Source organism: Aristolochia californica, unplaced genomic scaffold (assembly GCF_029961685.1).
Source record: "Aristolochia californica isolate CCGP_79_NKW_82.1479 unplaced genomic scaffold, dmAriCali1.0.hap1 SCAF_3, whole genome shotgun sequence".
NCBI classification, from domain to species: Eukaryota; Viridiplantae; Streptophyta; class Magnoliopsida; order Piperales; family Aristolochiaceae; genus Aristolochia; species Aristolochia californica.
The window spans coordinates 47,591,335-47,619,107 of record NW_027181992.1 but is presented as its reverse complement, the minus strand read 5'-3'; the positions used below and the strand labels follow the sequence as shown (position 1 = coordinate 47,619,107).

At 37.5% G+C, this 27,773-nt stretch overlaps 3 protein-coding genes and 1 non-coding gene across 5 annotated transcripts; 3 read left to right on the top strand and 1 right to left on the bottom strand.

Moving 5' to 3' along the window:
- The first annotated feature begins 4,610 nt into the window (after positions 1-4,610).
- On the top strand, positions 4,611-18,105 carry LOC137959816 (pleiotropic drug resistance protein 3-like). Of its 2 annotated transcripts, none has more exons than XM_068807182.1 (24): positions 4,611-5,048; positions 8,368-8,491; positions 9,028-9,113; positions 10,051-10,135; positions 10,482-10,641; positions 10,748-10,824; positions 11,053-11,106; positions 11,222-11,312; positions 11,411-11,712; positions 11,960-12,241; positions 12,359-12,672; positions 12,785-12,945; positions 13,026-13,129; positions 13,257-13,410; positions 13,516-13,656; positions 13,752-13,825; positions 13,912-14,244; positions 14,333-14,623; positions 14,958-15,041; positions 15,237-15,370; positions 15,580-15,807; positions 15,995-16,166; positions 16,285-16,539; positions 17,587-18,105. In XM_068807182.1, the coding sequence occupies exons 1-24, from the start codon at positions 4,714-4,716 to the stop codon at positions 17,851-17,853; spliced, it is 4,308 nt and encodes a 1,435-aa protein (XP_068663283.1). In that variant the 5' UTR covers positions 4,611-4,713; the 3' UTR covers positions 17,854-18,105. The 2 variants fall into 2 exon arrangements, with proteins under 2 accessions (XP_068663283.1, XP_068663284.1); XM_068807183.1 differs by having other exon boundaries at positions 16,285-16,364; positions 17,587-17,757.
- Positions 18,106-19,041: 936 nt separating this feature from the next.
- LOC137959294 (CRS2-associated factor 2, chloroplastic) lies at positions 19,042-23,137 on the top strand. The gene is made up of 7 exons (XM_068806696.1): positions 19,042-19,751; positions 19,909-20,036; positions 21,012-21,237; positions 21,362-21,489; positions 22,098-22,248; positions 22,337-22,417; positions 22,502-23,137. Exons 1-7 carry the CDS (start codon positions 19,121-19,123, stop codon positions 22,882-22,884), a joined length of 1,728 nt encoding a protein of 575 aa, XP_068662797.1. The 5' UTR covers positions 19,042-19,120; the 3' UTR covers positions 22,885-23,137.
- Positions 23,138-24,712: 1,575 nt separating this feature from the next.
- On the top strand, positions 24,713-24,785 carry TRNAF-GAA (transfer RNA phenylalanine (anticodon GAA)). Its single transcript has one exon. It is a non-coding gene; the product is annotated as a tRNA-Phe (tRNA).
- Positions 24,786-24,862: 77 nt separating this feature from the next.
- On the bottom strand, positions 24,863-26,627 carry LOC137959797 (peroxidase 5-like). The gene is made up of 2 exons (XM_068807152.1): positions 26,358-26,627; positions 24,863-25,908 (listed from the first exon to the last, which is right to left on the bottom strand). Exons 1-2 carry the CDS (start codon positions 26,568-26,570, stop codon positions 25,066-25,068), a joined length of 1,056 nt encoding a protein of 351 aa, XP_068663253.1. The 5' UTR covers positions 26,571-26,627; the 3' UTR covers positions 24,863-25,065.
- Positions 26,628-27,773: the final 1,146 nt, after the last annotated feature.

Sequence of the window (27,773 nt, the reverse complement as noted above, 5' to 3'; positions counted from 1 at the left end):
TTTGTGAAATACACGAATGGATTCCAGTACATTTACCTACTGGCCGCTGTCGCCGTTGTCACCTACCGGCCGACAGCTCTTCTGAGACCGATTCCCAGACCAATGATGTCCGGAGACGACAAGCAAGAGCAGCAGAAAGAGGACAGCGAGAACATGGTTGGGTATCCTCGTGTTTATACCAATTTATCTTCATCGTGCATCGTTTCTGGGTTCGATTATTGGAAGTTTCTGGGTTCGATTATTGGAAGAGAGTTGTTTTTTCAAATAAAAAAACAGAAGAAGAAGAAGAACTGGATCGATCCGTTTTTTGCCCCAATTTAGGCTTTGAATTGATGAAAGCTTCAATCCAATTTCTCTTCAGGAGGAGAAAACGAAACGATTGAGAAGATTGATTACCTGAGAGAATCCGATTGCTTTCACGGCTTCAATTGGTTCTTCCGTGAACCCTCATTTATTGCTTACGTGATACGAAACTGATCAGAGATTTATATTTAACGGAGAAACGGACATGGACGTGTGTAATCGCAGGAAATTCAGAGTTATTTCAGAAAAAAACAAACCCTTTCTCTGATAGATCGCTGGCGTGAAGCTCGTGAGCAAAAAACACTTTTCTGTTTCTCTTCGTATCGAGAAAAAATCTATTTATTTTCTTTATTATTGTTTACGAAAACAGACATGGATAGAGAAGGTTAAAGACTGTCCACTTGCAGAACTATAAAAAGAGGGCATATATCTAAACTGCCTATTTTTAAATTATTCACTTGTAAAACCATAAAAGATGATCTACACATGTGAGGGAGTGTTAAAGAATAGATTAGTGAGTAAAAAGATTTCGAGTTTATTAGTTGAGAAATAAATTTCCTAAGTTAACTAGTCATTTTGGGATGGGTCTTGGACCCACACATTGAAAGGATAAAATAGAAAGGAATGGTTCTTGCCAATGTTGTTGAACCGGGTTTAACCAGTTGGTTCAATTGGGTTAACTTGATTTTTTCAGTTCTTATTTAAGTAAAACTTAGATTTACTTTAAATGACCGATTTAATCGCGTCTGGTTTGATGATCAGTAGATACAAAAAAAAACTCTTACCAAACCACATGAACAACAATAATAGAAACTACTATAATTTTACAGTTGATATGTAGTCACACTACTCTGCACCACCTCTCATGAAGGCAAACGTGACGACTCGCCACATTTTTTAGTATAAATTCGTACTTAATCCAAACTTATTTTTCATAAATTGTTTACATAATTTATGCTAAGATTTTTAATCGAATCTCATTAGATATTAATAGTGTTATATGAGAAGTGAACCAAACCAACTAGTATAAGTAGATTGCATTAAACCTAGCTTCCTTTAATTTGAAGACCCTTATGAATGGGCCACTATAGTTGTGTCACATAGTACTCATATGTGTACCATAATAAAAAAAACCCTAATCATTTAGTATAGTGAGAGGGATATGATTCACATAAATGGATGACTCTAATTTTGTCATAGTCCCTAATAGATAGGGCTCAAACAACTCACGTACCATCCTCTCTTTAAATCAAAAGTAAAATAAGATAAAAATAAAATAAACACAACTTGGGAGACAAACCCTAATCACATTGCACTTATCCACCCTTTAATTGGGACCTGACTCGAATACATGAAAATCTAATTCAAATCAATTGAGTCAGAGCAAGACTCGTTGATGATCAACTTGAGGCAAGTTAGAAGGACTTTGACTGGAACCAAAAAGAGCCCTATTCTGATCCGACTTAGCCAAGTCATCAATTAACTCGACAAATTGAAAATTCATTATTAGAATCAAATTATTTCACATAATATTGCATTAGGGCGAGTAACCACCATCGGAGTGACATTAGTGCACTTCAATGTCATTGGATATGAGTACCACGTGGTAGCACCCCAAGGGTGTAGCTTCTTTCTTTTGATTCGAAGCCAAAAAAAGTGACTAAAATGGTGGAAAGCAATGGAGGGGTTAGTTAACTTTGAAAGTGAGTTAACTAATGAAAGCGAAAGTAAATTACTTTTTTGTATTAATATGTACAATGAATAATATAGTGTAAAATAATTTTTTGTGTTAGTGTATAGTGAAAAGTATAGTGGAAAGTACAAAAGAAAATTATTAATAAAATATTTAAATCTAAAATATTTTAATTTTTTATAAGATATTTTTATTTAACTTTAGTGGAAAGTACGAAAAAATTATTAATAAAATATTTAAATCTAAAATATTTTAACTTTTATAAGATAATTTTATTTAACTTTTCTATTACTAAGTTAAGATAGATTTTAACTTTTTTAATTAATAAATTATTAAAATTAAAATTTAAATTATTTATTTAAATTAATATACAAAAATTAGATACTTAATTTTTTTTAATTTTATAATATCCAAATGCTTATTCACACTATTAAAATAGTAATTACATATATTATTAAAATAATAATTTAGATAAATAAAAAAGAGGGTATTCTATTAGTTTTATTTAAATAAACAAAAATAGATTTTAACTCGTTTTATATAAATAAATTAATATTATTTGTGTATTTAAATAAATGAAAATAAAATGATTAAACAAATCCTTAATTTTAAAGTATCTAATGTTAATAAAATTTACTTTTATAATGTCTATATTCTCACTCCTAAAATAGTCATTAAATTTAATATTAAAATTACGGAATGTATATAAATATAAAATAATATTTTTATTATATAAAATTACTTTAATAGATTTAAATTATATTTTAGATAGTTTTATTTGACTAAATTATAATAAAATCCAAATATTTTTAAATTAATAAATAATTTTTAAAAACAAATTAAGATTATATATTTAATTAAATATAAAAATATAATAATTAAGCAAATACTTACATTTATAATATCCAAATACTTAATCAAATTGTTACTTTTGTAATATCTAAATTCTCACTCTTAAATTAGAAATCAAATATAAAATCAAAATTATAAATTTATATAAATAAAAAAAGGTATTTTATTATATAATTTGATAGATTTAGTTTTTATAATATAAATTATTTAACTATTCTGTTAATAAACTAAGATAAATTTTATCTTGTTTAAATTAATTAATTAATTAAAATTTAATAAATTATTTTAAATAAAATATTAAAAAATACTTAATTTAAGTGAATTCGGTACCGTTAGGGAGTAATTTTTTTTATGAGTGAGAATCAATTTTGCAGGTAATTACCTAGGTTTGGGTCACTTTTAGAAGTACTTGCCCGAAACGTCACCTCAGCCTGGCGAAAGCTAGACGCCATTGCCGGTCCTTGGAGGCGTTGTGATTGATGACGTTGACGCACCCAGAGGCGCAAGTGTCCTAACAAAGGAGAAGAGGATGATGTATAGACAGCTTCTGGAAGCAGTGATGCCGCTCCGCTGTAAGCGCAGTATCACGGAAGTCGCGACAAGCGGGAGTCTACCTGACATCGATTACAGGAGCCATTGTTTAAGCTTTATGGCAGTGTTTACTGATCTCTGGTTTCCAGCAGGTTCGGGATAAAAACTTCGTCCCGGATTCATGATTTACGCTGCTTGCAGTGAGAATTTGGTCGAGGTTCAACCTGATTTTAGTAAGTTGAAACGAAGAATTGGAGGGATTCTTCTGGGTTTTACATTGAGATAATGCTGCAGTGACAAACAGGTAAAGATTCGGGCAAATAAATAACAGTTATCGTACTTGAAATAACCCAACTGCTCCATAAGTTAAAATTTCTTAACTGAACTGATCGTGTAGAAATCACGGGAAAAAAATTTGATTAATCAGTGTGGTTTTATGTGTATGAGCAAGGAGCGTGGAAATAGACTCAACTACCATTTTAATGGCGTCCACTCTCTATAAATGTCACCGTGTTCGACGATTCTCTCCATAATTCCCGTGCATGGTTTTCTTCTTTTTTCTGGCCTCGTTTTTCTTACGAGAAGCTCGCTTTTTTGCTTTTTTATTTTTTATTTTTGTAATTTAAGTTTTGGCTTTATGTGAGATTCAAGAAATAGTGATTGAAATTTTACTTCCAAGTTACGTTTTTCAGGGATCTGAAACCGAAAAATAGTTTTCTTTCATTTTCTCTCAACCTCTCACCATGAATCCGTTACGCGTCGTCTCAACTTTCTCAATCTCTGGTTCTTTTGGGCTTGGATTTTCACCCTGGACCCTCCTGCAACTCGATTCAAAATTACCGGATCAGCTAGCTAGAATTTTTAAACATGGGTTTTCCAACCGAGCTCAAGCTTGCTACTCTCATCATGATTCGTAGCTGATCAAACATCTGGGAGCTTGATTACAGATTAAATATAATTCTGTCCACCTTTGTTATAGTTTATTAGCTTGATTTCACCTTTTACAGTCAAACATTCCGTTTTTACATTAAAAATAATAATCGGTCATCCGTAGTAATTTTGTTGGTTATGGAAACGGGTCGGAGGATTCAGGTCCCCGTCTGATTTAGATCGACTTCCGTGAAAGCCGAAACAGAAAAAGTTCAAGAAAATAATAAATTAGCAAAAAAACAGAGACATGACAGTGATTTTTGCCTTTACTTCTCTCGCCTTCCCAGTGCTTCATCACGAATCGTTCACACCCAAGTTACCAGCCAAGTTCTTCGTCTCTTTCCTCTCCAGGCTAGGAAGAGACCACGTGGGAGCCCTCGTCTGTATAAATCGAGACGGCTGCCATGGGAAGAACTCTGGGTTCGCTTCTGAGAAGCACTTCTTCTGGTATTCAGTTCAGTGGAGAAACGAGCTCGATGAGGGAGTACGACGACGACGAAATCGAGTTGCAGTGGGCTGTGATCGAGAGGCTGCCCACTTACAAACGAACCAGGTTCTCCCTGTTGGAACATGTGGAAGATCAAGGCAGTAGCGGGGATGGAGACGGGAACGGGATGAGAGTCATCGATGTGACGAAGCTTCGTGCTCAGGAAAGGACTGGTTTCATTGAGAAACTTATCAGACACATTCAGGACGACAATCTCCGGTTGTTGCAGAAGCAAAGAGAAAGAATAGACAGGTAAGGATTCAAATCTCTCTTCTTTCTTTAAATGCTGAGTTCTGAGTTCCTTACTTCCTGGTAAAAGCTTCTAGTCATTCTTCCTCCCCATCTTCTTCATGATCTTCCGCATCTTCTGCAACTTCTGCATCAATGGTTTTGAAACGCATTAAACAGACATACTGAACACGTATCAATTATCAGCGTATAAGTACCATGAAAACATACCAAAATTTCGGGTTTTTGCATGAAAAACTAGGGCTTTTGTTTGTCAAGTTCAATGATGATCCCGTGCTTGAACGCAATAAAGACAAAAGCAAGATTTCCAGAAAAATGATGTTTTCGCGAGGAATGGATGAGCGCGTGCAGATTGCGGATGCAAAAAGGATCCTCACTACTGCAAAAACTCAAAGCTGTGTTCGCCATAATTTCTTCTCGTTCGTAAAGTGGAATCAGAGAGCAGGACCACTGCTAATTGCAATGCCGTTCATTAGCTTTATCCAACAATATAGCAACTTGAGCCACCAAAAAAAAAAACAAAAAAATCACAGAAACGAAAAAAGGAGGCGGAGATGCGCCAGTCCAGAAATATCGGATATGAGCACCGCAGCATCCGCCCTCTCTGATCCAAAAAAGAGTCGAAAAAGTATAAAAGAGGCGAAGCTCGAAAGCTCAACTGATCGATCGATCGATCGGATTCAGAATCCAGAAGCTCAGACCTACTTAAAAGTAGTCGATACCAGAGATATTTTACTGCGGCATGTGAGGTGCTTCAGCATATTCTACAGAAAAGACATAGGAACGTGAATCAAAATAAGCTTCTCATTTTTTCCCCCTTTTCATCCATCTTACTGCTATCGATGTCGAGCATGTCTGATCATTCTTGTCGGACATGGCTGCTGTACATGAATTTAATTTTGTCGAAGCCGTAAGCTGGTGTACATCTCCAGACGATAAAACGAAGAGGGAATGGGCTCGCTCCAGCACAGCTTTGTTGCCTAGTAGCTGAACGGGATCAACCGTCAAGCTTTCTAGTGAAGATTTCCGTCCCTCAACCCAGAACTCTTTGCGAGAGTAGAATTTCAGTCTCACGTATGAGTGAGCGTCTGGTTCAAGCGTACGGTACAGAGAGAACCATATCAAGCTGGGTAACGCTGCTATGCAACATAAGGTCGAAGTTTTTTTTTTTTTTTTTTTTAATTTAGGTGATCGGGGTAGTTTCTGTTGGAATATGTTGGTGATCTCTGTTAAGTATTTGACTTTCTGCACCATAATCGACTAGTCGTTTGGGGTTGTATTGGTTAGGTATTTATATGGTATTTATATGGTATCAGAGCAAGTTTCGCCTGTCCCACCTTTGAATCCCAGCGCGCCTGGGGACTTTGCATTTGTATTTGTATTTGGAATTTGTCCCAGGTTTAACCCGGGGGTTTGGTGATCTGTGTTAAGTATTTGACTTTCCGCACCTTTGGGGTTGTATTGGTTAGATACGTACAGTTTCTTCACCTGTGGTTGACAACTTGTTGAGTTCATTCGTGACTCGCTAAAGTCTGAGTCCAGTTAATCCTTTCTATTCAGGCAACTGAGTACTTAGTTAATCCTTTTGTTTTGCAAAAAATAATCATTGAGAGAAATAAAACAATTGAGAGAATCACTTTCTCTCTTAGTTAATAAATTTTATCTCACAAAATGATGTGATTTGGGTAGAAAGAAAAGAAATAGAAACTTGAAAAAAAAATTAATCTTCAAAATTTTAAAATATTACTATTTTTTTTTTCACATGTATCCAAACAAGAGAAATTATATTTCTCTTTCATTTTCTCTATCATTTTCCATAGGCATCCAAATAACTTTTTTCTTTCTCTTTATTTTCTCTTCCTTTTTCTTTTCTTTCCACTTTCTGTATTCCAAACACAGTCTTAAGGAACTGCAGGACCCAATTGGCTCTCGATCTCAAGTTGGAAAACCATGACTTTGGCTCAAATAAAATTGATTTTTTATTTCTTAGAAATTTAGGATATCGGGGATACATATTTTAGTATTTTAGAGTTTTAAAGTTCTATTATAATGAGAAATTGACTTGGGAAATAATTTTTTTAGAACGCGAAAAATAAGAAGAATAGTATGTAATATATATAATCTAGTAATTATTATTTATTTTCTATAAAATTTATACTAATTAAAATATCTTGGTCAAATTTTCTTGACTTAAAAGCGCTAAAGTCAATTTTGTTCACTAGAAAAATGATCATATATGTATTTTAGAGAAACTCATTTTTTTTCTTTGTAGCTTAATGCGAAAAATTAAAAGAGTATTGCTACCTCTTGTTGCAGTTGGATCATTGGATGGAACTCATGCAGAAATACTAAAACTAGAAAAATAAAATATGAAAGATAAAAATCTAAAAATAAAAATTTGAGATGTTAGTAAATAGAATATGTCACTTGCTCAAGGTATAAAGAGTTGAGTTTATAACAAGGTATAAAGATTATGAACACTAGATGGAGATTTAGTAGTTAGTTTTTTATTTTCTTTTTTTACAATTTTGAGATTCGATTTTTTATACTATGATAATACGTACAATGTCACGCCAATTATGGAATGCATGTGTCCCTTGTGTTAGTCATTTAGATAATGTGCTATAGTTATCATCGGTAACAAAAAAATTATGTGTTTTCAATGTTCCAATTTGTCATAAATCTCCATTTAGGATTTTTTATTTGTATTTTTAATAGTAAAATAGAGATAACTACATTGATTTATGGGCAATCAATTTTGATTAAACTTGGTTTGTTTGTTTTTTCTCTTTCCTTTAAATAGAATTTTCTCACCTATTTCAAAAATTATATCTACTTAGTGATTCTACATACCCATTCACTCCTTTCCTTTTAAGCAATGTGATATGACTCTGAATCGAGATTTGACTCGGGTTTCTGAAATTCTAAGTTAGATTAGGATATGGACGAACTCAGGGTAGATTGAGTTAACTGTACATATGTGCATGTGTATGTCGTAGGGGAGGGACTCGCCTAAAATAGAAGGGGTGTATCTAATCCTTGATTGGACCCGCTTTTTCGAAAACTAAGTCAACTTGATGAGTCACAAGTAGAATTTCCTATCATCATGTCCATAAGTGCATATCAAATTACAACTCTAATGCATTTTTTAAATATATCCAAATTATCCCTTTGACCCTTAGTTACAAATAAGTACTCTGATAATATAAAACTATATAAAAACCCAATCAAGTTAGCTCTCGTGTTCTTCATGCACATCCTTGTATCCATGTAATTCACACTAGTTTTGTTCTTATAAGTTTCCATTGTGCCTTTTTTGCAGGGTTGGGGTGCAATTGCCAACTGTGGAAGTAAAATTCAAAAACCTAAGTGTGGAAACTCCATGTGAAATAGTTGATGGAAAACATCTACCAACTCTATGGAACACCATCACAAGCTGGATTTTTGTAAGTTGGCCTATAATTACTAGAGTTTTCGAATTTATTACACCAATCAGTTGTATCATATGTGTGAATTATCAATCCAAATAAAAAAGAAGATAGATTTATTCACGTCTCACCGCATGAATTTTTGACTAATCGGTTGAGTAAATCACATTTCCTTTACTTGAAGATTTGAAAGCTCCATTTTGGAACAAATTGTTCTTATATTTTTAACGATATGTCTATTTCAAGCTTGATTGCATGATACCAAACCTTAGACTCATGAGCTATTAAGTATTGCCTGTATCTTTGACTCTTGACATGTATTAGATTATACATAGTAGATTGTAGATTGAAGAGGATGACACATTTCCTAATACATAATTGACATGAACCCAATACAAGATCGATACATGAAATGTATTGGCATATGGTATAGGATTTTAGAGAGTTACAATATAATGCCCAATACCGGTATAAGACTATAATATGATTTGTTAAAAAGATCGCATTTTTATATATCCAATTTTTTTTTTATTGTTTAATTTTGGGTGATACAGGGATTGGCAAAGCTTTCTGGTATCACATATCAAGAGGCCAAAATAAGTATCATCAACAATGCTAGTGGGATCATCAAGCCCTCAAGGTAAAAACTAATTTACAAACGCTCGTATGCTTGTGGTATTGTCATCCCCTACAAAATTTCGTCTTAAATATTACATTTATTGTATAATATTTATAGATAATATTAGCTAAAATAATATTCATAAACTTAAATATCTATTAATTAATTATTTAGAAGATTTATTTCTTTATCTAAATTTTGTAAATTATGTTACTAACATATTTTATTTGGAATGGAAAATTTAGTTTTACAAAGGATAATAATTTTCTCTAGTCGTATTAAATTTATAATTTTTTCCGCTAATTTACTTTCTTTGAAACAAAAATTTTAGTTTTACGAAGAATAATAGTTTTCTCAAGTCGTTAAATGCATCAAAGATTAAATATTTTTTTTTACATTATTTTAATAAAATGATATATGTGGCACAAGAGCTAAATCATTTCGTATAATTAAACAAAAGTAAAGAGGAATATGATCAAAGTATCAATTAAACGTCTAATATACTCAATTTATACAGAGTGATGAAACATAGCCGTAGTATCAAACCAACTTTCATTATTATCGACTTGTACGAATTGTTTTGCTTAAAATATCTCTCTTCGTTAAAAATATATATTTTATGTAATTAAATTAAATATTTTACATAATTAATTTACTAAAAATCAGTTAAAATTTCATTATATAATGCAATAATTTTTGTAACCATTTTTAGGGTTTTCTAGGAATAAAAATTTTGGCAAAAATTTCTTGACCTAGACGTTAATAAGGAAAAAAAGCATATGAACCTAAGTCGTAAAATGCACTTAATTTTAAATTTAATTTAATTTGAGCGACTTAAAAATTGTTTTATATTTATTTACTATTCATCCATTCATGTTGATAAATGTAAAAAACGACTGCTGCTTTTGCATGATATCATCGACTCTTTGAGGTCGCTCACAGACAATTCGTCATGCAGGTTGACTCTATTGCTTGGCCCTCCAGGATGTGGGAAAACCACCTTGTTGTTGGCACTTTCAGGCAAGCTGAACCCATCTCTCAAGGTAGCTCTTTTTTATCAGAATAAACCACAAATTTGTGAAGAAATTTTGTTTCTGAGAAGGTTGAGAAAGGTGAGTAGCCGAGCATGGTTACAAATTGAACATAGTGAGGAACAGGGAATGACGCGTTTGGTGTGAATAGCAGAACTGCGCTGCATTTTAGGCAGAAAATGAGCTTGAAGATTGAAGTGGCGTAGTACATTACAAGACTTAATATGAAAAATTCATCACGACCACAATGGATTAAGGACATAGATTCCTTGGATTTCCAGTTTCTCTTCTGAAACTGTGAAGTGGGAAGCATGTTTTATTCATTTTGGTATTTGATGACAAGTGTTTTCTTTTTCAGGCTGCCGGAGAAATCTTCTACAATGGTTACAGACTGGATGAGTTTGTTCCTCAGAAAACGTCGGCTTACATTAGCCAACATGACCTACACATTCCCGAGATGACAGTAAGGGAAACGCTAGATTTTTCAGCACGATGTCAGGGAGTTGGGAGCAGAGCAGGTTAGCAGATCTTGGTGTTCATTTAACTTAGTGACTTTTTAGTTGATTATAATCGAGAGCCATGAAATATAAAATGTTTGGCGAATTTTCTATTTCATCTATGAAGAAATTATGAAGGAAGTCAGTCGAAGGGAAAAGCTTGAAGGAATTGTTCCTGAACCAGATATTGATACTTACATGAAGGTAACATTACCTGCAATTTTCCTCCTTTATCTTGATCCTGGGGTAAATTCCTGCTTAACCCGATTCCAAGTACTTGAGCTTTTGATCAAGTGTCAAAATAAGCAGAGCATGTTTTTCAAATATATCTAATTCAAAGTGAGTACGCAAATAAGTAGCTTCTTTACTTTGTCTTCTATGGATTTATTTAGGTATTGATTATGGGATCTGAAAGTTGGATTTTGTTATCAGGCAACTTCTGTCAAAGGATTGGCAAGATCTCTTCAAACAGATTATATACTTAAGGTACTTCTTCTCACAGATAAGATGCTCAAAGAAGACTTAAAAAAAAATGACAATCATGATCTTGTTCGGCATTCTTTTATATGTTTACTGTTTTACCGTGTCTTTGGGTGCTTAGATTCTTGGATTGGACATCTGTGCTGACACGATGGTTGGTGATGCAATGAGAAGAGGCATCTCAGGTGGTCAGAAGAAAAGACTAACAACAGGTTAACTGAAAATTGTGAATGCATTTGGCTAACTCACGTAGTAGTGCAGTCAGAGGATCTCAATGAACATTCTTCCATTTGTTGGTTTGATTTTGTAGGAGAAATGATTGTTGGGCCAACAAAAGCTCTTCTCATGGATGAAATATCAACTGGGTTGGACAGTTCTACTACTTTTCAAATTGTAGAATGTCTGCGGCAGTTGGTGCATATCACAGATGCTGCTGCCTTGATATCACTGCTCCAGCCAGCACCAGAGACTTATGAACTATTTGATGATATCATTTTGATGGGTGAGGGAAAGATCGTGTACCAAGGACCCAGGAGTGAAATTGTCCAGTTTTTTTATGATTGTGGGTTCAGGTGTCCTGAGAGAAAAGGAACAGCTGATTTCCTCCAGGAGGTAGAAGAACATTTCACTAACATTTTCCTCTTATTTGAAGTTTTATCTGGTATGACCGGAATGAACACTGCAAAACAGTGGACCACACACACTCTGCTGCAGTGAATGAATGGCAATAATCGATCCTCTTAAATCCAGGAGAAAATGAAGTGCGCTGTCATTATTCTTTTCTTGTTTTTTCTTTTCTTAACTGTTTTTTTCTTGTTCTAGAGGCACAGAAATGCTAAATAATTTCAACATTATTCAGGTTATGTCAAGAAAGGATCAAGAACAGTACTGGCATCATACAGACAGGCCTTACAGTTATGTAACTGTTGATGAGTTCTGTGAGAGATTCAAGGCATCTCAACTTGGGCAGAGGATGCATGATGAAATTCTGAAACCTTTTGATAAATCAAAATGTCATAAAGACGCTTTGTCTTTCAGTGTTTATCCTTTGAGCAAATGGGAACTGTTTAAGGCTTGCATGACTAGAGAGTGGCTTCTGACGAAAAGAAACTCCTTCGTTTACATATTCAAATCATTTCAGGTGACTGAGCTCTCTGGGTGTATACTCAATTTACTTCTTTGATTATGAGCCTACAAGTCTGTATGAAACTGTAAAATGTTATGAATTCTCTTTTTTATTTTTTTTATTTCGTTGCAGCTGATAATTGTCGCAACAATTACAATGACCACTTTCATACGTACAAGGATGTCTGTTGATTTGGAGCATGCAAACTATTATATGGGAGCTCTGTTTTATGCAATCCTAGTGCTCATGTTTGATGGGTTCCCAGAGTTGTCCATGACTGTTGCTAGACTTCCAGTTTTTTTCAAGCAAAGAGACTTATATTTCTATCCAGCCTGGGCATATGCTATTCCTGCATCAACTCTGAAAATCCCAATATCACTGGTACAAGCAACAGTTTGGACTAGTCTTACTTACTATGTCATTGGGTACAGTCCTGAAGCTGAGAGGTGAGCTAAAAATGCCAAATCTACAGTTAATTGACAGGAAATTAAATTTTTTTAACCCATTGGTTTTTCTTTTTATCTTACTCTTTCGAATTTCATTTGCTACTATCATCAGATTTTTCCGACATATTCTCCTACTGTTTGCTGTGCATCAAATGGCAACGTCCCTTTTCCGGTTCATGGCCTCAATTTTCAGAACAGTTGTTGCATCTACAATGGGTGGTAGTGTAGCCTTGATGATAATCTTACTGTTTGGCGGTTTCATTCTACCCCAGCGTAAGTCATATAACTTCTCACCTGTCGAGAATTCACTCATATCTCTGAATGGAATTTCCAATTGTTTCATTGAACTGCAGCATCAATGCCGGCCTGGTTGAAATGGGGATTTTGGGTGTCTCCATGGACATACTGTGAGATTGGCATTTCAGTAAATGAATTCCGCTCTCCTCGTTGGCAACAAGTGAGTTCTAAATTGCTTATTTTCCTTTTTCTTCAAAAAACTTTTTGCTTCTATTGCTTCTGGTTTATGTGCACACTGGAAGTTTACCAAGTGCGTAAAAATCTATTTCTTTATTGACAATTTGCAGAGTACACCTGGAAAGACCACTTACGGAATTCAGACATTGACAAGTCGAGGACTTAATTTCAGTGACCATTTTTACTGGGTATCAGTGGGTGCCCTGTTTGGGTTCTCAATACTATTTAATATTGGATTCACTGTCGCTTTGACATTCTTGAAATGTAATTTCATGTGGCTTTCAGTCAAGCTCATTTACTGTATTGTATTGGCCATGAGTGTATACTGAATCTTTCCTTTTACTCATTGATAAACAATATTTGATTCAGCTCCTGGTAGAGCTCGTGCCATCCTTTCCCGAGACAAGCTCTCTGAGATGAAAGGGAAACAAGATAAGAAATATGATACACATCTAGAGACAAAACCAAATTCTTATCCTCCAAATACTGTTTCAGAAAACAGAAATGCTGGTAAAGTTTAGTTCCTATTAGATTATGATCTGGGTATGTGGAAGAAATTATAGTACGAATCTTACTGATCCTAAAATCTCTTTGTTTTTTGGCAGAGAGAATAATCATGCCTTTCGAGCCACTGCCAATTGCATTCCAAGATTTGCAGTATTACATAGACACCCCTCAGGTACCAGAGTTGCACTCCATGGATTGTCCAAAGTCAGTAACAGAGATGTCATAAAAAGATTAATTCTCTCAATGTTTTTGTTTCAGGAAATGAGAGCACAAGGTATCCCGGAGAAAAGGCTCCAACTACTTCAAGACATTACAGGTGCCTTCAGGCCAGGTATTCTTACAGCCTTAATGGGTGTAAGTGGTGCTGGGAAAACAACTTTTCTGGATGTTCTTTCTGGAAGAAAGACTGGTGGGACAATTGAAGGCTTAATAACAATTGGAGGGTACCCAAAAGTCCAAGAAACATTTGCTAGAATATCAGGCTACTGTGAGCAGATCGACATCCACTCCCCACAAATCACTGTCGAAGAATCAATCATATACTCAGCATGGTTAAGGCTGTCACCTCAAATTGACCAAAAAACCAAAGCTGTGAGTTAGTATATACAAGTTTATAGTTTAGTGATACAGGAACAAAGTGATCTCATATTAATATTGGTGGGGGTTTTCTTTTCCTCAGGAGTTTGTAAACGAAGTCTTGGAAACGATTGAACTTGACTCAATAAAGGATACGCTGGTGGGTATTCCTGGAGTCAATGGTCTGTCAACTGAGCAAAGAAAAAGGCTAACGATAGGCGTGGAGCTTGTTGCCAACCCTTCCATAATTTTCATGGATGAACCAACATCTGGTTTGGATGCAAGAGCAGCAGCAATTGTAATGCGGGCAGTAAGAAATGTTGCTGACACAGGAAGGACAGTGGTTTGCACCATCCACCAGCCCAGTATTGACATATTTGAGGCATTTGATGAGGTAATTTGGCAACTAGTATGCATAAATATGAAGAAAGGATGACATCTATCAATAACTCTATCCGTAAGTACTTTTAACGTTGTCTCTAGGCATCGGTTGAGTATATCATTTTTCTAATTTGTAGATTACACACATACACATACGTCATGGAGGCATTAATTTGTAATTTGCCTGGTTGCTCTGCTAATTGATTTCTACTGCTAAAACTAATTTACATAAAGGAAACATCATTAAGGGGGTATTCTTTTCTGGAAAGAAATTAAATCTTGATAGACTTTAACATGCAGATATTTGAAGATAAACTACTTCTAATGTGAAAATTACACTTTTGCAGTTGTTTCTGATGAAAAGGGGAGGGAAAATAATCTATTCAGGACCACTAGGTCAGCATTCAAGTGAAGTCATCCAGTATTTTGAGGTAAGCTGCCAATATTTGACTTACGAATTGTTTTATAAATTATTTAGGCATGCAAGAACCAATTGATTCTGAAGATGTAACTGATGATGCAAATATAGAGGTTGCTGGCTGTGCCTTCCTCTTCTGGACGCCAGTCACTAGACAATAAGTTTAACTCTGCAGTGACTTTTCTTTGGTCTTGTTTTCTTCTCACAGAGAATTCCTGAGATACCAAAGATCAAAGACAACTATAACCCTGCAACCTGGATGTTAGAAGTCACCTCCTCCTCTGTTGAAGATCAGCTCGGTGTAGATTTCGCGAAGATTTACAGAGAATCTTCTCTCTACAAGTGAGCTTAACACTTTAGCAGTCTGGATTTCAATTTTGAGAGGCATTGCTTTCCTGGCAGTGACTGATGTGTGATGAATACCAGTATGTTAAAGATCACAATGGAAGAGCTGCATAATTGAGACAAAAAATTTCATATAAAAAGGCATCTGGATATGTAGTAGTCATTTTTTGCAATATATTCATAGAAGCCTATTAACTGCATTTCAGGAACAACAAAGAGATGGTTAAGCAACTAAGTGCACCTGCCACAGGCTCAGAGGATTTGCATTTTCCTAGTCGATTTCCACAAAATGGATGGGATCAGTTCAAAGCTTGCCTATGGAAGCAGCATTTGTCATATTGGAGAAGTCCATCATACAACTTAGTGCGCATATTATTCATGATAGCCACCTCTGTGTGTCTTGGAGTATTATTTTGGAATCGTGGTACCAATATGTAAGTCCTGAAAATAGCATAATGCATACATATGTGACATACATTTACTTTTCATGGACCTCCACGGGCTTAATGAGAACTAAATTTGATTACTGATTAGACTATCTGGATTCAATTATTGTTCAGTTCTTCAAGGTACAGACTACTTTCTTACAACTGACGTTGTAATTCTTCTCCATCTCTGCAGACAAAACCAGCAGGATTTGTTTACTGTATTTGGATCAATATACACTGCAGTTATCCTCTTAGGCATATTTAACTGTCTAGCAGTTATGCCCTTCATTTCAGTTGAGCGTACAGTCCTGTACCGGGAAATGTTTGCCGGAATGTACTCTTCATCAGCCTACTCTTTGGCCCAGGTCTCTTCATCTTCTTTAGAGTTTTCCAATCATTCCATTTCAGAAAGTTTGTTTTAGTTTTTGTCTTCTGGACAATATTAAACTTTAAACATACTCAGATTCTTATTTTCTCTTGCAGGTGGTCATTGAACTACCTTACACTTTTCTCCAAGCACTCCTGTTCACAGCCATAACATATCCATCAATGCGGTACTACAGGTCAGCAGACAAGATATTATGGTACTTCTATGCCATGTTCTGCTCCCAGATCTACTTTGTTTACCTCGGCATGTTGCTTGTTGCTTTGACTCCGAGCATTCAATTCGCTACTATCCTGGCTTCAGCCTCCTTAACCATGCAGAATTTGTTCTCAGGCTTCCTCATTCCTCAACCAGTAAGTACCTAAGGGACTGTTTGTAAAATGATAGGAAAACAAAATTGATAAAAAAAAATAAAAAAAATTCTTTGACTAACGTTTTCAAAGAAAAAAATTTCAATTGGGAAAATTTTTTTTTGACCTTTTTTATTTTTATTTTTTTACCTTCTCAATTTATTTGTTTCCATTGTTGTCTATTGGAGCAGCAGGAAACTGATTTTCGTATCCCCTTTAACATTTTGTGGGACAAGAAGAATTGGGGTGAAAATTCTTGCATCCCCTAAATCTGGCACATTACTAGAAATTCAAGTCAAATGGGAAATTTTCATTTACACTTTTTTCTATGGTTTTCTATTGGCACAAACACACCCTAACTATCTTAGCCAAAAAATGACTAGCCCAGTTCCATCCCAAAATAACTAGCTACTTAGGAGGCTTAATGCTCAATGTTATAACCCAATATCATTTACTTATCAATGTGGGATTTTTTTTCACTCTAACCCCTTACATCCAAGCTTACATATAACAGGCCTGATATGTGGGCACAAACTCACAACAGAATACACAACACACAAACTCCCACTCAGTGGAGCACACAACCCACTAACTCCAATCCAACAGAGCACACAACACACAGACTCTGACCCAACAGATCATACAACACTCAAACTCCCAACAGAGGAGAAGCTGGGCCTCAACCTAACGACACATCCTATTTTAGTACCACTTTTGGATTGAACTTGGTTTTGTCCCAAAAACGACTAGTTACTTAAAAAGACCTATTGTTCAACCTTATAATTCAATACCATTTCTTAGCACTTATCAATGTGGGACTTTCCCATTCAACAATAATCAATCAAAATCTTATCTTAACGATCACTTGCTACTTATATGTTAAAAAAATCAATACCCTGAATAATTCAACCGAACAAGAGGTACACATGCATCATATTCTTGTATTCTCACGTTCATATATCTACCTGAAGAATTAAGATAGTCTTTCAATCTTTTGCTTGTGGAGATTTGAGCTGAAAACTAACCAAACCATTGTGTTTTTACTCTCAGAGAATTCCAAAGTGGTGGGTTTGGATGTATTGGATCAGTCCTGTGTCATGGACCTTGGATGGCTTTTTTTCATCACAATATGGGGACATAAAGGACAAAATAATTGTATTCGGAGAAACAAAGTCGGTTACAGCATTCTTGCAGGAATACTACGGGTTCCATCATGACCGCTTGGCCATTGTGGCCGTTGTTCTTGCTGTCTACCCCTTGCTCATTTGTTTCCTGTTTGCATACTGTATAGGCAAACTAAATTTCCAAAGAAGGTAGGCTTGTTTACATGTCTTTCATGCCAAAACAATAAAATAAAATAAAATATGATTCAGCAAGTTTAATTTAACCAGAGATAAATGTACCAAGAAAGTGTTAGAAGATTTGAAGTGTAATACTGGTGAAGAAGTATTTACAAGCTTATCTTTTCTCCAGACTGAACTGATTTCTGGGCAATGAATTATTCAACCAGCTGCCAAGATTTTCTACTCTGCCACAGAAAAGAAAATATTGATGGGTGTTCATCAGAAGAGTGTGATGAATGTTGGACAAATGGAACGCGAAAAAAAGAACTAAAAATGACTTGAAAACTTTACATGGTTTGGGTATAAAACCCTACTTCCACAAGGAATGAGTACTCTCCAGAGAATGAGATGTGTCCTCTGTTATTCTATTGTCTTTGTTTATAATTATGAACATACCACTCTTTATCAGATGCACGCAGCCCTCAGGGGCATTCTGGTTATTATCTCAAACAAAGTGAACCACTCAAATTGGGCAAATGAACTCCTTTCTACTATGCCAACCCTCTGTGTTACAAAAAACATGGGAGTCCTAACTTGAACTTGGGACCCCCTTGTCTCACATGAATGGACGGTCTTAATTATTGTCTCACACTACTAGTTGGGTTCACCATTTTCGTTCTTGTTTTTTTCCCCTTTTTTTCTTTTCAGGCAACTATGAGAGCTTTTCTGAAACCCAAGCTCAGCCTCTGAGGACTTTAGATGTTAAAAAACTGGAATGAAAAAGGATTCCTGAAAGCAAATCAGATTCAAAGAAGAAAAACTATAAAAGTTTAATATTCTGCAAATGTTGCCACGTTCGAGCTCTGAAACCCACCTCTTTGATCGGAAAAAAAAAAAAAAGCCATGGCAAGGCTGAGCTTAGCTTCTGTTTTTCTGGCCTTGGCCATTGTCTTCTGTTAGGCAGTAGCTTCAGGTTCTTGCTGATGCCTCTCTGTCTCTCTAAAAGTTCAAATCAGGCCATAAGGGATTCAAGATGGACATCGATGGAATTTGGTTTTTTATTTTATTTATATTTTAAAATATTTAGAATATAAATTTTATTTATAGCAGATACGGGCTCTTCAGTCAAATACGCCCATTACAATAGTAGCCCGGCCCACTTTAAAATATCTTACAGAAGACACCGAAAGAGCGACTCAAGACAGCGAGTGTAACTGAACAAGAGCCGGAGACGAGGATGAGCAGATTACTACTGCCAGGGTCGAGTTGAAGAAAGAAGACACTCTTCCTCTTGCTTCAATATGCCAATTCTGGCAACACTACCAAAACCCAATCTCTTTACTTCTGCTCCTCCAACCCCGAAAATCAACGATTTCCCCCCAAAGAAGCCTCTTCCCCCGCCAATTCCCATTCCGAAGTACCCGCCAAAACCTCCCAAGTCACCTCCAAAGCCGCCGGCTCTCAAGTCTTTCCACAACCGGACGAAGTATCACAAACGCATCTCTGACGGCGTGATATCATCCGAAGCGGACGGCCGGTCAGTCATACTGGGCGAGAATGGTGTCTCTTATCTCCTTCCCGAGGCCCCCTTCGAATTCCAGTTCAGTTACTCGGAGACCCCTAATGTTAAACCCATTGCAATTCGAGAGCCCGCGTACTTGCCCTTTGCGCCGCCGACATTGCCGAGGCCGTGGACGGGGAAGGCTCCCTTGAAGAAGTCGAAGAAGAAAATCCCTTTGTTCGATTCGTTCAATCCGCCGCCACCGGGGATGAAGGGAGTGAAACGAGTCGAGATGCCTGGACCCTTACCGTTCGGGAAGTTTCCCAAGGAAGGGAAGACGAGGGAGGAGATACTGGGAGAGCCGCTTACCAGGAAGGAGATAAGGGAGCTCGTGAAGCCTCATTTGTCGTCTAATCGTCAGGTTAATCTCGGTAAGTGCTGCTGATAGTGAATATTACAGTTTACGTTTCTGTTCTCGTTTGGCCGACGTTGTTCGAAGGACTGAGATTAAGAAAATGCTGTTTTCAGTGTAAAGACTCTTTTTGTCTTGCAAATTACCCTCAGATTTGTTTTGGCTTAAATGGGTAGGGAGGGATGGATTGACTCACAACATGTTGGAGATGATCCATCAGCATTGGAAGCGACGAAGGATCTGTAAGGTCCGATGCAGAGGTCTTCCAACGGTTGATATGAAGAATGTCTGTCATCATCTCGAGGTTGTAATTTTGGTTCTTCTTACTCGCCTGCAGCTTTGGCAGCTGATATTTCTTGCTGTACAGAAGTTGAAATTCATTTTTACTAAAATGCGCTGTTATTTCTAACTGTACCCAAATTGCTTCTTTTTTTTATTAGAATGTAATTTCGCCTAGGTTCCTGCATGTTCATTTACTTCAAAATTTTCTAAAGTGGTAATGATAGATTCTTGAGATATTTGCTGTTTTATTCCATGGTCTCCATATCTTCATCTTGGTATTCAAATGAGAAAATGTGGGAGTTGTTTGAACAGAGTTTGTTCTGATTTGCTTGCTAATTTGCAATAGTGATGCAAGATCAAAATGGTGGATCATATTATCATGTAAAATCTGTAGTATGGTTGAACTTAATCACATTATCTCAAAATGCTGCTGCATTTGTTGGTGTCAAGTTTTGGTGTATTACTGCCACTAAGGGACTGTCAAGCGTCGTAAAAAATATGGGTCAGTGAATGATATGTTAGCCACGAATTTTTTTGGAGGCCTTACAAAGAATTGAAGCTAGCACAGAGAGGCTTTATGTCAAAATTATTTTAGAAAGTGAAAGATTCCTTGCCTCTAAAAAATTTCTTTTTGTTCCTGGGTAGTTTTATCAAGTTGCATGGCTATGACCTTCATTTGACTGTGAATAAGTTTAACGAGCAAATATTACTTTATCTTGTATAAAATTTTCTTACGATTCCTTTTTTGTGCTCGAATAAGTTGATAAAGGTGTCCAAGGTTTTATTTATTTATTTATTTATTTTTGGGTGATTTGTACTGTTTTGGATTGTTCATGGCCTCTTACTTGTCATAGTTAAGTTCATATTTTTAGGCTTTGTCTTGCTGACTTTCCAGTTATAGATAGGTTTTAAATACAAAGAAGTAATTGCTGTTATGCAAGACTACAGAAGACATCATCTCTGCTTTGTTTCACATTTTTTGTCACAAATTTATCAGGAAAAAACAGGGGGCAAAATCATCTATAGAGTTGGCGGTGTGATTTATCTGTTCCGTGGAAGAAACTATAACTATAGAACTCGTCCTCAGTACCCACTGATGTTATGGAAGCCAGCAGCTCCTGTTTATCCAAAACTCATTCAAGAAGCTCCTGAAGGATTGACAAAAGAAGAAGCAGATGAATTAAGAAGGAAAGGACAAAATCTACTGCCAATTTGTAAATTAGGTAAATCTCGTTTTCTTTTTTCTTTTTCTTTTTTCGTCTTAGTCTTTATTTTGTATTTTCGATGCACCATCCTTTTAAAGTCTTTTAGAGTGTTTTTATCACTCATATAATGTATTCTATGCAGCAAAAAATGGCATATACATTACCCTTGTGAAGGATGTTAAAGATGCTTTTGAAGGAAGTCCTTTGGTGAAGATTAATTGCCAAGGATTGGAACCCAGTGACTACAAAAAACTAGGGGCTAAGCTAAAGGTTTGTATAGCTTTATTTCCATTACATAAAAACTATTGATTTCTGGAAACTTACTGACTACAAAAAAATAGGGGCTAAGCTAAATGAAGAAAAACTAATTCTGGCAGTAAGAGATTATGAAACATGATTGTCAAGGCAAGTTTCTCCACTAATACAGCTATTAGCTTGTTTAACAAAAAGAACAGCAGAAATAGGGGTAACAACTTTTTTGAGATTGAAGAGATGGTGCCTCCTTAATCGGGTGTCGTGGTTCTCAACTCAATGTTAGTTCTAGAGACAATGGACTGCAAAATTTTCTCCTTCCTTTTGTGTCAATCTCATGTTGTGACCGTTGCCAAAATTGAAGGTTTCACTTGACAAGCTAATGCCTCTTTTTTCGTAACTGTTGTTTGTATCGTTTCACTTCATATTGTGTCTCATCTTTCATTTTTTTCTTATCCATGCACAGATGTATATTCTCATATGGAATCTTGTCAGTTTTTGTACACTATGCTATTTTCTCAAACTGTGAAACAGAATCTCTTTTTCGTGAGACGCATGTAACAAGAAATCACCTCTGTTACCGATCAATTAACTTCCCCGTATTTATGTATCTTTTTCATTTGCAGGAACTGGTTCCTTGTGTTCTACTCTCTTTTGAGCAGGAGCAGATACTACTGTGGAGAGGAAGAAGTTGGAAATCCATGCATGAAGAACCTCTCTCTTTGGTGTCCCCCTTTTCCGCTGACAGTGGCATCTCGCTGCCTACCACCACTTCAGGTATTCATTAGTGCATAGCCGGTGTTTGTGTTGTTAGCAATTACAAATGATCGACAGCTAAAACCCTATCTGGACCTTGATATTACAGATTCAGAAAGCATTGTAGCTTCTGCTGGGGAAGCTGCAACTTTATTGCATCAGAGCGACCTTTCTCAGAAACCAGATTCAGGTGCGAATTGCGTTTTTTTGCACAATTGCGTTAGTATCAACATGGACCAACTACAAAAACACCTTCTGTTGCATGCTCCAACAGGTCAATCAAGTGAGCCATGTATAAAACCAATCACCAAAACATCACTCTCCAGCCCTAAAATGACAGCATTGTGGCAACGTGCCATAGACTCCAACAAAGCATTGTTGCTGGAAGAGATGAATCTCGGTCCAGATGCTCTCCTAGAAAAGGTCGAGGCGTTTGAAGGTCTGTCACAAGCAACCGAGCACTCTTATCCAGCATTACTTGTACCAAGTGGGATTGATTCTACAGAACTGGAAGAACAAAAAGATGAATCTGCGTTTGAGGATGATGATGAATTTGATGAATTTGGCGATGCTGACATCCACGATGTGCTAGACACTTCTGCTCCTCCAGGCTCCTTACCCTTGGATTCTGTAGTGAAGCACCTCTATCTGGAATGAATCTATTGACAGCAATTGCTCGCAATCCCCCTCAGTCATTCCATAACCTCCACTAACCCTCATTGTTTCTGCAACTACAAGGTGAATCATATGCAATATTTTCCGTGGTTTGTTGGTACATGTTGAGGAAGAACATCTGTAAAAAATGTATTTCTACAGGATGATTAAAGATTTTTTTTCTCATATGGAAATGAAAGATTGGCTAGTCTGTTGTCGCCAAAAGGGTGAATAAATGGGAAGAAGAGATTTCTGATGCTTTGCTTGTTCTGTTGGTTCATTGTCAAGCAACCCGACGAGGTGTAGGCCATGACACTTTGACACAGTTTCTGAACCAACGCCAACACGTAGCAGTAAATGGTCTACTTGAAACTTCAAACCTTCGAGGGTGTCTTTGTCTAAACCCGAACTGACTCTTCTCTGATTGAATACCAAACTAGCGACGTCTGAACAAGAGAGATCATCTCCGATATGTCTCACTGGCTTTTGACATATGTGGCTTCTATGTGAGGTTTGCCCAGAATCACACCCACCATTAACACTGATACAAGCTACTGGACATGACACAGGCCACCATGAGTTGGATCACTACGGATATGCTTAGATATGTTAAAATTAAATAGTCTTTTTGCAAAAGGGCAGATTTTTGTAATAAATGAGACGAATTTCATGAAACATGCCTCCACGTAACAGTTCTTTATCGAATGTTTCTGCAAATTTCTCGGACAGGAAGGACTACCTTCGCGTGGGATCTGCGGCTGAAATGAATTACCAGGCCGTGTGTCACGCGGGGACTCTTAGTCTCAAACGCTCAAACGAGGTCAAGAAGCGCGTCGGGTTTCTCGGTGCAGAAGACTCTCCGGTCGAAAACGTGCGTCAGGTGAGCACTGACTCACTGTAGTTTCACGGACCGAAGTTGCCGGCGCCGCCGCAGAGGGTCGTCACTTATCCGTCTTGACTTAAGACGAGAGCGACGAACCAAGTTCTTGAATTCAACTTGAATTCAACGTGTGGAAAGAGATTAATCGTACGGGTGGAGGAGCTTTCGGTTATCGACTCTGTGATGCTTGATTTTCTTCTGAGTGTATTGGAAGATAAGCAGCGAAGTGGACGAGCCCGTTTTGATGTCGTAAGCCCCTTTTTCTATTTATTGTCTTCTATGTGGACTTTCTGTACAATTCGAATGCGGTTCTCTCAAAATCGCAGAGCGACACGGACGATTACACGGAAACAAAGAAGAACAAAGCAGGGACACGAGAAGCCGTCGGAAGAAATTCATGCCGCCATAGTGGGTGTCAATAATGATCTTCCGCGCAGTGAGGCCTGAATCATCGTCTGGTCCACCGATCACAAAACGACCAGATGGGTTGAGGTGGCGAACCTGCAACTGATCATGGGAGCTCAAGACCCTAAACCCTAAACAATTTCAGAGATCATCATCACAAGAAAAACGATCTCCACTAGAAACAAAGTGACTCCCACTCGACCAAATCAAACGAAGACGAGACCAAATGATTTGCTGTAATCAGGCTTTATCCAATACCATCTAAAAACATTCTTTAAGTAAAATCAAATAATATAAGCTTTATTTGATTGTTATTTAAATTGCATAAGCATTGAACTCGTCTTTTCCAATCAAATAAAACTACCGAAGGTTTAAGACAAATGAGGGAAGTAATATCTGAACCCTCATTCATGATTTCAACATGATTTAATGGTATTAGAATTGAATCAACACAAATTATGATTATCTCGCATTAGAAGGAGAAAAGTTCAGAACATTTTCGTAATACCTTCTTTATTTAGTATTTTAACTCGTTGTATAAAGCAAGCGGGGATAGCTCAGTTGGGAGAGCGTCAGACTGAAGATCTGAAGGTCGCGTGTTCGATCCACGCTCACCGCATCATCGATTTTAACTATTGATTGAAAAGTCAAAGAATTAAAAGGAATTGACCGTTGACTTCAACAATAAGAAAATAACATTTTTATTTTAATTAAAGTAGGTTACATAACAATTAGCAATATACTACGAAGATAAAAGACCGACTGGTGAATCTTATTTTGTTGATTCTGATTTTCGTTTCCTACTTTACAATCTACGTGCAGTCTTTTATATTTTTAACCTCCCCAGAGTACTACTTCGTCACCATGATCGATCGGCGTTCTCCCTCAGCAGCAGAAACTCAGATGATGGCCAGTTCAGGGATGAACATGGTCTCGCGGACGGACTTTTTTATGCTGTTGGATGACGTCGGATTCACAACCCTGCAGTTGGTCCTGATCTCCCCTTGCGTCCCGGTCAGAACCTGGATGCCCCCCATCTTCACCATCGCCGCCGCGAACTTACCTGGCCAGGGGCTCGGGAAGAAGATGTTGCTGTCCACCATGCCGGCCAGAGTGGAGTTCGTCACGAGCGCGTGGTCCGAGGTGAGGAGCCCTAGGTTGCTCTTGAGCCCCGCGTAGTACATATTGTCGAGCACGTTGGGCGTCAGCGCGTCGAGCGCGACGACGAAGGGATCGCTCAGGGTGCTGTTGGCGGGGCACCTGGTTTTCAGCAGGGCTGCGTAGGCGGGGTCGAGGGTGGGATCGGTGGCGTTGGTAACGTTGTTGAAGTTGTAGAGTCTGGTGACAAAGGCACCGCAGTGGGATCTTCCGAGGGAGTGGGCGCCGGAGAGGGTGACCATGTCTTCGGCGGTAAGGTTCTTGAGGGCAAAGTTGTTGACGAGTTGGGTGGCGTTGAAGTTCGGGGCGGGTAGTTGGGTGAGGGCTTCGTTCTCGATGGAGACTCGGCCGTCTCGCCGGCCGGCTGGGACAGGATAGAATATGCCGCCTGAGACGGTTGCACTGTCCCTGGCGGCGAATGCCAGGACGTCTGCGCAGGAGACTGTTCGCGGGCAAGCGGCTTCCAGCGCGGCCTTGGCTGCATCGATCACCTCGAATCCCCGGAGGCTGGGGTTATTGGGGATCGCTTCCTTTTCTGATCGGTTGCCGGTTGTGGAGTCCAGCAACACTGATCCCTCACAACCCTGCAAAGACAGTGAAGAAAAACAGTTGTTGAGGATATTCGATTACAAAAATATTTATTCTTATTTCTTGATGAAGGCCTTTTATAAAGTTTGAACAACAGAGAGATTTGCTTAATTTGAACACCGAGAAATATTCAGGCAAACCAAGACTCAAGAAGAAGAAAGAATGAGGAAAATACAAACAAACCCTTCTCAACCCAGCACTGGAATGCAGAGACAGAAAGAAAATATTTCCTAAATCCAGGAAGAAAAAATACTCCCTACTGTAGCAATCCAATTTTAATAAAACCCAGAAGCTAAAGAATGAAGAAAACTACAAACACACCCATCTCAACCCAGTGCTACCGGAGTGCAGAAAGAGTGAAAATTTCTCTTAATATGAAAACAGAGCAAAATTCAGTGAAACCCTGAAAAAATAATCGATCGTAAGAGAAGAAACGGAGGCTTACTCTGACGAAACAATCATGGAAATGCATGCGAATGAGCCCTGGCGCAATGCCTGAATCGTTGCTATAAGCATTGACTACGGCGTTCAGCACAATCTGCTCGGCATTGGGACATGACTGGGCGTAGAAACCAACACTGAGCTGGGAAGAGACAGCAACGGCCATGGACAAAATGACGAAGGGCAGCAAGAGCACTTGCTTCTGGGGATTGGCCATGGCGATTTGAACAGAAGAGGTGTGGATAATTAATTTATAGGAGAAGAGAGTTAAGAGTTGAATAGTTCAACCCTTTGAAAAAACAGAGTCATTATTTGAAATCTTAGCTGAAGAAACTTAATGTTTATGTCCTTTCAGATTTTCCATTCACGTGGACTTAAGGTGGTCTGTTCATACCTAGTTCAATGATTTCAAATTATCAGATTCAGATACATATGTGGCTTCTATGTGAGGTTTGCCCAGAATCACACCCACCATTAACACTGATACAAGCTACTGGTCATGGCACAAGCACTTCGGAGTCAAGGTCGAAGACGTAACAGCAAATGGCCCACTTCACCCGGCTTTTGCCGAACCCACACTCGATCAAGACATGTCTCATTCAGACCGAACACCAGATGATGCATTATTTAAGGCGTCAAAGCCAGGATGTAAACCGGCAACCAGACAATGTTGCATCACGTATCAGTCGACCAGCTGTCGTCTTACAACTAAGGACCCCGCGCGCGATCACTGAGAATGAGATTCCTGTTTTCGCCATTACCATTCGTTTCGATGTCGGTCAGGGAGATGATTATCAGGCGCCAACAGCCACCAAGTGTCGGCAGGGATATACGTATCAGACTCATACGTCTTACCAGTCAGTCAATAAGCTAGTTCTCTTTTTATTCGGTATAAATAAGTTATTTTATTTACCGTTTATTTATTTATTGATCGAACGGGTGATGTTGCTAGTGACAACTGATGAGTTCCCTTTGTTTGGGGGCGTACGCGTACGCAGGTCTTTCAGGAGACGAAAACAGGTCCGGTCCAGAAAGATAACTCTCAACAAAACAACGCGGATCAAGATTAATAGGAAGAGGAGAAAGTTCATGCCACGACGATCTATATGGAAAGGCAGTTTTATTGATGCATTCCTGTTGAGAATGAAGAAGAAAAGAGAGAAGTCTTTTGAGCAGGAAAATTTGGTCACGTAGATCTACTATTTCGCCGGGTACTTTTCAGATCATTCTGTCACTAAAAAGTAAGAACAGATCGAATTTGTCACAAGGTGTATACAACATGGATGCCATGATTTTTATTGCTGTAAAGACAATAAAAAACCTTTTTTTTTTTTTTTAATCTTACTAAAGCATATGATGCGATATGCTACAGGCAGACATATTCCCGAAGAGAAGCAGCATAACAGCACCCTTTTTTTCC